At 42.4% G+C, this 11,539-nt stretch overlaps 1 protein-coding gene across 1 annotated transcript in view; it reads right to left on the reverse strand.

Moving 5' to 3' along the window:
- Positions 1-11,539, reverse strand: part of UBR3 (ubiquitin protein ligase E3 component n-recognin 3) — a 92,269-nt gene that overhangs the window by 80,203 nt on the left and 527 nt on the right. Inside the window, 2 exon segments of the mRNA XM_079983763.1 lie at positions 731-889; positions 1,677-1,816. Coding sequence (XP_079839889.1) covers positions 731-889; positions 1,677-1,816 — 299 coding nt within the window.

The following is an 11,539-nucleotide window of genomic DNA, read 5'->3' on the forward strand; positions in this document are numbered from 1 at the left end:
TGGGCTTTGCAACACAATAAATGTCCTATAACTCATTTGATGCATGGGATTCACATGCTTTGGCTCCCAGTACGTTTCCAAGCACAATTCAAAGTGTTGGTGTTGACATTTAAAGCCCTAAACTGCCTTCGTCCAGTGTACCTGAAGGAGCGTCTCCACCCCCCATCGTTCTGCCCGGACACTGAGATCCAGCGCCGAGGGCCTTCTGGTGGTTCCCTCACTGCGAGAAGCAAAGCTACTGGGAACCAGGCAGAGGGCCTTCTTGGTAGTGGCGCCCACCCTGTGGAACGCCCTCCCATCAGATGTCAAAGATATAAACAACTACCTGACATTTAGAAGACATCTGAAGACAGCCCTGTTCAGGGAAGTTTTAAATGTGTGGCACTTTAATGTATTTTTAATTTTTGTCGGAAGCTGCCCAGAGTGGCTGGGGAAACCCAGCCAGATGGGCGGGGTACAAATAATAATAATAATAATAATTATTCCTTCAAGTAGTGTTTTCAATGTGCTTTGTCATAAGGAAAATTTAACCCTTCTGTTGGCAGCACACCTGCAACTACCACAAGACCAGTGTGGAATTGTGGTTGTGTGTCACAGACTGTGACATCACCGGCAATAATAAATGCCACTCCCTTCTCCCATGCCCACACTATTTTGTGACTTTTTAAAGTACAGAATGCATGGTTAATACCAAAAAAACTCCTCAAGACGTAATAACACACCAACTCACCAGAGCTAAGATCTTTATAGAACTGCTGATTTGTCAAAACCTGAGTAAGGACTGAACGCATCGCTCCTCCCATTTTTGTCAGATCTTCCAGAAATGAAATGTGGGATTCCAATATCTGAAGGACTTTGTGAAGGTCTTTTTCTGATGGAACATCAAGAACTGAAAAACAAACAAGCAAGAAGTTTGTAGCAGATTGAGCAAACCGTTCTAGCTACTTTGTGGCTCCTTGTTATTCTGTTACGACATCACCTCATCCCAACAATTAAATTTTTTAGATTATACAGTCCTTGCTGATTACAATATTTGTATGAGACATAAGCTGCTCACATCTCTATGATCAATAAAGAAAGAAAAAACAGTAATAAAAATAAAAATAAAAAATAAAAATAAAAATAAAAAAACCAAGCAACTGGCTTTTCTTTTCTTTTTATATTCAAGACAGGATGTTGGAAGTTTTTGTTTCCTTTCCACAGAGTGGTGCCTTTCATTCCCTCAATTCTAACATTATCAGGTATCTAAATTCTTCCCTTACTCTCAAACTATCGTTATGGCTCTCAGTTATCTTAACCTCTATCTCAGCATTCACACCATGGCTTACTCCACTTAGAGTATAATTCTCTCCCACTCCACTCCTTTCTGTGTAACCCAGGATATGCTGCATCAACTTTCTCTAGGATTTCAGCTTTTCTCCCATTTTGCAAAATATAAGGAATTGCTTACGTGGGTGGCAGGGAGCAGACTAACCTCAGCTTCACTGATCATGTTCAACTTCACAATCCTGACATCACACTTTATTAAAAGCCCACTCGCAATTCACCAACAATTTGAAATCATCCTTACCTTCAGAACAAAACAGACTGTCACAAAAATGAAACTACCAACACTTATTAGTTGCACTGGGAATCTGCCTTGTGAACTTTTCCAAAAATATTAATAGCATCCATACCTGGTTCGTCGTAGCCTTCCCGTAAGTACTGAATGAGACAGAAGATGAATTGTGGAAGAACTAGTTCTGACATTATCAACAGATCTTTTGGAACAGACGGAACTTCTGAGCTTGATTTTATCCGATGCCTTTTGCAAAACCTACAAATAAAGTTGTACAAAGTTAAACATACTCAGCCACCTAATTAATAACAAAGAACAGATAGTTGCTAATTTTGAAGAAAAAAAAATGCTACGGCTGCATATGTAAACATAAACCTAAGTAGGGCTTTTTTCAAGGGGAACTCACAGGAACTAAGTTCCGGCACCTCTCAGGTGGGCACCATTGCCATTCTAAGAGAATGAGGGAGGTTTTCTGGCACCTCTTTTTCTAGAAAAATAGCACTGATAATAATATAAGAAGAGCATACTGGGTCCAGCATCCTGATGTGGCTAACCAGATTCTTTCAGAAAACCAAAAGGCAGGACATGAGTGCAACATCACTTTCTTTCCTTGCAAGTTCCAGTAACTGATATTCAGAGGCACAGCCATTGTTATTAGTTGCCACTGATTACCACGTCCTCCATGAAACTGTCCAATATTATTTTAAAGCCATCCATGTTGGTGACTATCTTGTGGGAGCAAATTGTACAGTTTAACTGAGTGAAAAGGTACTTTCTTTTGTCTGCCCTGACTCTTCCAACATCCAGATTCATTGGATTTCCCCAAGTTCTGCACTGTAAGAAGTGAAAAGCCTTTCTCTAGTCACTTTCTTCACACCATGCATAGTTTTACTCACCTTTTCTCTAAACTTAAAAACGCCAACTGTTGTCACCTTTCCTCACAGGAAAGGGAAGTTGCTCTATCTCCCTGGTCATTTTGGTTGTCCTTTTCTGAATCTTTTCCAGCTCTATTGAGCTGAAGAAACGAGAACTCTTTATACCCACCAAGTAATGCAAAACTATGCAAGTGATGGGAAACCTGTGACCTTGCAGATCAGGCATAGGCAAACTCAGCACTCCAGATGTTTCAGGACTACAACTCCCATCATCCCTAGCTAACAGGACCGGTGGTCAGGGATGATGGGAACTGTAGTCTCGAAACATCTGGAGGGCTGAGTTTGCCTATGCCTGTTCCAGATATTGCTGGACTCCCAACTCCCACAACTACATATGGTCGGCTACAGATTCCCCAATCCTGCCATAAACTGTAGAGAAACTGGGAAGAAAGTTCAAAGAAAAACTCTAATCATAGCATTTCTCACAGCTCACTGATATGGGACTTGCCATACAACCATCTGTACTACCAGACAAACAACTACTGGATCTTGCAGTACTAGTTGGAATGCTTTCGTCTGCACACATTCAGAAAGCACAGTTTCTCACCCAACTTTAAATGCTACAACAGAAGCAGAGTTACAATTTCAGGAGAAATGAAAGAGAAAGAAGGGTTATAATGTGTATTACATAATGATTACATCAAATGCAAAAATACAGGTCTGGAAGTCAACTGAAGCTCTTTCAACACAAAAGGCAAAACACAAATCCAACACAGAGAGAAATCAAACTATTTGCAGATAATTTCGAGCTTATGTAAGATGTGATTTGCCTTGACCACACAAAAAACACTGGTCTATCCTTGCAGCAGCAAAAAATACGAACAAAAGAAAAGCTGCAGATACATTAAATGGTTGAGAAAATAGAGACTCTACAAATTACAAATAAGTTTTTCGGAGAACAGAGTCTATATTATCCTTGCCCAGATTATCCGGAGCTTTGGGCTGGGCTGTCACCAATATGCTGATGACACTCAGCTCTACCTGCTGATGGATGGCCATACCGACTCGGCCCCGAACACACTGACCAGATGCTTGGAAGCTGTGGCTGGATGGTTTCGTGGGAGCCGATTGAAACTAAATCCTTCGAAGACAGAGGTCCTATGGCTGGGTCGGGATGGCATGGGAATGAGGGACCAACTCCCTTCTCTTGCGGGGGCCCAATTAGTGCCATTGCCTTCCGTTAAGAGTTTGGGTGTAATCCTTGACGCCACCCTTTCCATGGAGGCGCAAGTTACAGCAACAGCCAAGGCGACATTTTTCCACCTTCGCCGCATCAAGCAGTTGGTCCCTTACCTTTCCCACCCCGACCTAGCCACAGTGATCCATCTCCAGGCTTGACTACTGTAATTCGCTCTACGCAGGGCTGCCCTTGAAGCTGACCCAGAAACTCCAGAGGGTGCAGAATGCTGCAGCGAGGCTCCTCATGGGGTCTCTGCCATGGGAACGTATTCACCCAGTGCTTTTCAAAGTGCACTGGCTCCCGGTAGAGTACAGGGTCAGATTTAAGGTGCTGCTTTTGACCTTTAAAGCCCTTCACGGCCTAGGACCCTCGTACCTATGGGACCGCCTCTCTCGGTATGCCCCACGGAGAGCCTCAAGGTCCATAAATAGCAACACCCTAGTGGTCCCGGGCCCTAAGGAAGTTAGATTGGCTTCAACCAGAGCCAGGGCCTTTTCAACACTGGCTCCGGCCTGGTGGAACGCTCTGCCTCATGAGACCAGGGCCCTGTAGGATCTGATTTCTTTCCGCAGGGCCTGTAAGACAGAGCTGTTCCGCCTGGCCTTTGCCTTGGAGCCAATTTGATTCCCTCCCTCTCTTTCTTTTTTCCTTTCCTTCTCCTCCTGCAATGAGGCTACATTTTAATATTTTAATGTTTCAATATTTTAATGTTGTATTTTAATTTTGTTTTTAAGTTGTAATCATTCAACTTGTTTTTATTATTGCTTGTAAGCCGCTCTGAGCCTGGCCTTGGCTGGGGAGGGCGGGGTATAAATAAATAAATAAATTATTATTATTATTATTATTATTATTATTATTATTTAATTCCTCCTAAGACATAACTGAAGAATGTTTCACTTAAAGGTCTGGTACTGAACACATTCTCAGTTATGCATAAAGAGTTTCACTCAAAGTATGCCCAACACCACTTACTTGAATAAACCACTGAAATAACCTTTGGCTTCTATTTTGTTGCCCTGCAAGTACATGTTCCTGAAGGCTTGCTGTCAAAGCAAAATCCTCAGCTCATTTTTTTTTTTATTTCTCATATGACTTTCCCTTCTATAATTTATTCAAAATCTCAATTTACTTGTCATAGCTAATGTAGTTTCCTTAAAGAGCATCCTCTACATAAATACAAACCAAGTTCTTTCATTTGTTTTACAACTATATAAAAACATAACAGCTATTTCAGAAGTGCATATTCAAGACTCAAGTACAAAATTAGTGCACAAAAAAGTCATAGAAAAGCGTAGGAGTAAAATTAAAATGTCAATAAAAATGTTTCACTAATAATCATAAGCCTGGGGTTGTTGTTGTTTTAAAGTACAACTGGATGAATTTAAAAACAGAAAACCACTCAGTGATTTAAAAAAAACCACTTCATAATTGCCTGGATTTACCAAAAAGCATCTCTCAGCATTTGACTAGATTGGGGTTTCCAGGGGGTGGTACTGGACAAAAGCCACATTGCAAATATAAACTACGTGATCCTGAGCTTCTATACTCTTATTTATAGCCCCCAAATCTCTAAAGTGTCAGGGGGAAGAGGTAGGTGAATAATTAAATCCATCTTGATTTCAAAGCCAAAATGTATTCAGACAAAGCAAATATTAGAAAGTTTAGTTTGACAAGAGATTGTGTATGGGTACACAGCACTCTGAATCATAGTTTTATTGAAAACCATTTATTGACTCAGCAGCCAAGGAGGTTGTTTTAGGAGACGTTACACTGGACACAATCAACCAGGGATTTCAGCAGAAAAAAGTAGTGTCAGGCAGAATATGACTTGAACTTTATTTCTTTGCATGCTAGAAATTTTTGCTGTGGCAAAAGTACCAAGAAACCTGATCTTTCACATAGCTGTTAATGTTGACCTGAAAGAGAGGGCAACTGCTTGCTCTGATGTAAAACTTAAAACACAAAACAGATAAAGGATGATCTTGACTAATACAGTCTTGATTGGTCTGCTGGATATTCACACAGACCATGGGAAGGGTAGACAATATTAAGGAGAGGTGAAGAATGAATGAGAACAATGAGAAAGAGAAAAATCTAGAATTGTAGAGGCAAATTCCTATTCCAGAACTTGAAACAGTCCAAAAGATCTCAGCTGTAAACTAAGAAGCAACACACAAAATACAGTAGCTCACTTTCCTCCAACCCCTTCAGTTACCCAATCAGGACTGGGGTTTTATCTTTTATACTTGATAGCTCCTTAGCTTAAATAGTGACGTCTATCAAGTCAGAGGGACGAATCAGCAGATTTGCCAAGACATAAAAGCGACCACAAAGTCTCACTGGATATTGGTTACAATTAGCATACTCTTCTGTTATAAACACATTCACTGTTTTCACAAGATGCATTAATTAATGCAAGACTGTTGGGAATTAAATACTAGTTATTACAAGTATCAGAGGAGGTGGTAAGCCTTTTTCTGGAAAGTGGGGTTCACATGTTTGAATTCTCAATTTAAAAGTTTCCCTGAACATAGAAACTAGACATCTTTCTGACATGCCAGTTTTCTCTCTGTGTATATATATAATATATAGCATTCAGTCAGGTGAGCTCCCAGCTGCACTTTGAAGTGGTAGATTTACCAATTCATTTTTCAGCCAGTCAACTTCATTGTACAAAGCCAAAGGCCTTTACAATATATAAAATTCCAACACAACACATGAATTGAAAGAAAGATTTGCTATGGAATCAAAGAGCAACCATTAACAACCATGTATACTGTCACCCAGGGGTAACAAAACATTGGATAAAACAGGGGTCAGCAACCTTTTCCAGCCGTGGGCCGCTCCACCATCCCTCAGACCATGTGGGGGGCCGCACTATATTTTTTGGGGGGAAATGAACGAATTCCTATGCCCCACAAATAACCCAGAGATGCATTTTAAATAAAAGCACGCATCCTACTCATGTAAAAACACCAGGCAGGCCCCACAAATAACCCAGAGATGCATTTTAAATAAAAGGACACATTCTACTCATGTAAAAACACACTGATTCCCAGAACATCCATGGGCTGGATTGAGAAGGTGATTGGGCCGCATCTGGCCCATGGGCCTTAGGTTGCCTACCCCTTGGATAAAACTTTACAATACACTATAATTCTTGATATGACTAGAATGCAGCTTCTTGGCTGCTAGTGCAAATTTATTTTGCGGAACTTCCATATTGTACTTTGCTCCAACTTCCCAAATTTCTACATTTGTGCTATAACTTTACCAATAAAGATCTTGAGAATAGCATTAATTCATTGGTTTTCTTTTGTACAGAAAAATCTGCTGAGCTGGCCAATGGACCTGGGCTCTTGATAATTTAATGGCACCCAGATGTAGCTTCCATGAGAGTTTCTCATTGACATGAAGTCCAAAGTATTTGAACAAGTGGTCCAATTCAAGGAGATAGCCATCTAATGACCACCTGAATTTAGGTTCCCTATGGCCACATGTAACAACCATACAATTCCATTTGTTATTTCTGGGAACTAGGCCTAACTGAGTTCATTTGCACATCAACTTCAAGTATATAATCCAGGAAACATCTTTATTGACTTTTGCTACATCTCCTTCAAATGTGACGATATTGGATTTGTCAAAACACACTGTTACTTGTCATCCAGAAGAGTATTTGGCACATCTGAAAACCTAAGTGCAGACAGCCACTACACACTATCACTAAATTAAAATAACCCCAATCAGATCCCGCATTCCCACTTCATTGTCCCCACATTCACACTGCATCGATAATCAACGATGCAAACTTCAGTAAGAAGAATCCAGCAACACACGGCAGATTCTCATAGCAATTTAGCAGTCAAACAGATCAGGAAGCAATCTTTTTAGAAACTATGACAACTGCATTATGTTATTTTTCCCCACTGAATTTATAAGGCACAGCTACATTTTAATTATAGGCTTGCCTGCTGTGATGACACAGCATTAGCACACAAAAATAAAAACAGCTAAGTTCCACAGCTGGCACTGCCAACAATGGACAGCGTCTATCATGGCGATCAGACAACACTTGGGAATTGTTTACATACTGGCATACCTTCAGAGTTCACACTCCAGTCCTTACTAAAATGAGAGTAGGGGATAGGATGACTCCAGCTATCACATGTGTTCAATATGACAGCTAGTGACTCTTCCATAATTTGGCAGCACTTCATCGTCTTGCCCTGTCAATAAAACACTACTGCGCTGCTGAAATTACACCCTCACAGCTTTACATCTGTCCATTACTGCAGCAACAGCAGGTACTCCCACCCTCAAATGCTTCAAAAAAACAACAAGAAGCCGCTTAGCACATTATACCCTTTGACTTCTACCAGGAACCACCACACTGCAGGGAATCCCCGCAGTGGTACCTCTAGTTACGAACTTAATTTGTTCCGGAGGTCCGTTCTTAACCTGAAACTGTTCTTAACTAGAGATGTGCTTTCACTAATGGGGCCTCTTGCTGCCGCTGCACTGCCGGCACACAATTTCCGTTCTCATCCTGGGGCAAAGTTCTCAACTCGAGGTAACTCTTCCAGGTTAGCGGAGTTTGTAACCTGAAGCGTTTGTAACCCGAGGCGTTTGTAACTTGAGGTACCACTGTACAATTAAATAATGTAGAATGGGGTGGTTGACTCCTGGCCTAGAGGCCAAATCATGCCCCCACAAATTTTTCTGTCCCCCCCCCAACCCATAAGACTCCACCCATTTTGGAAGTGGTGCCAATAAGACAAAACTTAAGGAGATACACAGCACTATGTTTCTGGCCAGCTCAGCAAAGTAAAAAAAGGTAAAGGGTAAAGGACCTCTGGATGGTTAAGTCCAGTCAAGATGACTATGGGGTTGCAGTGCTCATCTCACTTTTCAGGCTGAGGGAGCCAGCGTTTGTCCACAAACAGCTTTCTGGGTCATATGGCCAGCATGACTAAACTGCTTCTGTTGCAACAGGACACCATAACGGAAACCAGAGCACACAGAAATGCTGTTTACCTTCCCGCCACAGCAGTACCTATTTATCTACTTGCACTGGCGTGCTTTTGAACTGCTAGGTTGGCAGAAGCTGAGACAGAGCAACAGGAGGTCACCCCGTCACACAGATTTGAACCGCCAACCTTCTGATCGACAGGTCTAAGAGGCTCAGGGGTTTAGACCCCAGCACCACCCGCTTCCTGTGCCAGCTCAGCACCTTGCTCAGAAGGCAGACTGTTCATTCCTGGTCATCAGACTGATCAGAAAGAAGGGGAGCACACACAAATTGTATCCTGGGACAAAGTAACACTTGAACAGGCTGACAGTGCTCTAAGCACCACTCTTCCCCACAAATTATTTCTGCATCCTTACCTGTGTGTCTATCTTCCCCTGCCCCCACAACTGGAGACCCATATTCTACAATCTTTTCACACCTTTTAAGTACATTAATGTACACAATATTTCTACTTTATGCCACACAAGAACAGGAATAAGAAGCACTGGATTGTGCAACATGAAGACTGTACAACAGCCAAGGGGGGGGGGGGGGGATCCTAGGTGTAAGACTGTACACCAAACCTTGCAGCATCACTCAGTGCCTACATGGTCTATAAAACCCACCCAGGCACATACAGACCAACACAACCAACCAGTAGAAGAATTCTATTGTACTTATGACATGGTTTGGAGCAAAATCTGAAGACTGATTTCTGGGTTAGTTACGCCTTATCATGCTTTTGTGCATAAAACCACATGGATGGAAGGTGTCTGTAAAAACACAAGATCATAAGTTTGCTGGCATTCTTGATCAACGTGATGAAATGTGTGATCATGTGTATTCATTCCATGGGCATACATCCATCTGTCTTCTCCAATACATACATTTCTCTCATTACACATACCCCAAAAAATCATACATACAGTGGTACCTCGGGTTACATACGCTTCAGGTTACATACGCTTCAGGTTACAGACTCCACTAACCCAGAAATAGTGCTTCAGGTTAAGAACTTTGCTTCAGGATGAGAACAGAAATTGTGCTCCGGCGGCACAGCGGCAGCAAGAGGCCCCATTAGCTAAAGTGGTGCTTCAGGTTAAGAACAGTTTCAGGTTAAGAACGGACCTCCAGAATGAATTAAGTACTTAACCCGAGGTACAACTGTAAATACATTTCTCTCATTTCACATACCATCAAATACTCAGAAAATCCCTGGTTTGAAACTTACCTCTCTGTCAGATAACTGGATCATGTTACACATTTAGACCATTTGAAAGTGCTACAGAAATGTTTACTGTTACACTGCTCCACTTTTTACTCTTTAGTACTGGTTTCACTCTCAATGCTTTCACATAAGCATGCGCACGCCATTAACTTGTAACACGCATCAAGGATGCATTTACAAGACCGCCATCCATAGATTACATACGAGCAAGATTCACCTGTCAAGATTTGCATAATATATGCCTGATGATTGCTATTTTCTCCCCTTGGAATGCATACTTCTGGATGAAGCGAGAATTTCAACCCACATGACAAACCGCACAGAGGTAGCAAACAAATAAAGAGTGCTGTGACATCTTAAAGCCTTTCACATTGCAACACAAGCAGTGGAAGTCGGTGCACATTAAGGACAGAAGGCAGAAAGGTCAACTGTGGGTGGAGCAACAGCAAATGACACACAGAACAAATTAATTCTAGTTTTGCCCCAATCCTACCAAGTTATATAACGGGGAGGCTCCAGAGAAGGAAGCCAATGATCAGTGCCACCTCCTGGACTGGATGCAAGGCTGAAGGAGGGCAGGTGGAGACTGCCTAAGGCCAAACTGAGGTTGGTGGTGCACAGCCACCTTTGCCCCAATGAAAAAAACCTCTGCTGGACCAAAGTTTCCATAAAGCCCACTTCACCACATAAACTTATTCCGCAAACAGGCTGCAATTCTGCATCCATTATTACTGGTATCGGGAAGTTTTTAATGTCTGACGTTTTATTACGTTTTTCTATGTGCTAGAAGCTGCCCCAGACAGATGGGCAGGGCATAAATAAAATTTATTTATTTATTTATTTATTATTCAATCAATGTGTGCAGCACTTTACAGAGTACACAAGTCCCATTTAGTTCAGTGTGGCTTTGCTTCTGAGCAGACACGCCTAGGATTACGCGGCACATATGCCCTGTGGAACGCCCTCCCAGCAGATGTCAAACAGATAAACAGCTATGTGGTTTTTAAAAGACACCTGAAGGCAGCCCTCTTCAGGGAAGTTTTTAGTGTTTGATGTCATGTTGGGTTTTTACTATGTTTTTGTCGGGAGCTGCCCAGAGTGCTTGGGCCAACCCAGTCCGATGAGCGGCATATAGCTAATAATAACAATAATAATAATAATTGTGTTGTTGTTCGTCTGTGGAGTCAAAACAGAGCCCATGAGCGCAGAAACATGCTTGCTCCGGGTTACTTAATAGGATGGATTAGGTTTTTGCACACACTCAACCGGTCCTCCCTGGTACTATTATTATTGTCCGTGAAAGGGAGGCAGGGTCTCTCGCTTTTCTCCCAGATGCCAGGGGTGCCAACTTGAATAAAATATTGAATCTCTGTGTTTTTTTCCAGGTAAAGACCCACCCCACATAACCGATCGCATGACGTGGCGCACACGCACCATTTGAATGGCAGTGCCCATCCACTTTGGGGGTGCCCCCTCGGGGATTTTATGGAGGGGAGGGGTGGGGGATTGCCACCCCCTGGCAAACACCCGCCCGGGAGGCCTTCCCTTGGCCTTCTCCCCCCCCCCCCACAGCCCTAGACAAGTGTCTCCCCTCACCACCCCCAACCCAGCCCCCCCCAGCACTCAC

The sequence above is a fragment of the Podarcis cretensis genome, assembly GCF_951804945.1.
Source record: "Podarcis cretensis genome assembly, chromosome: 1".
Lineage (NCBI taxonomy): Eukaryota > Metazoa > Chordata > Lepidosauria > Squamata > Lacertidae > Podarcis > Podarcis cretensis.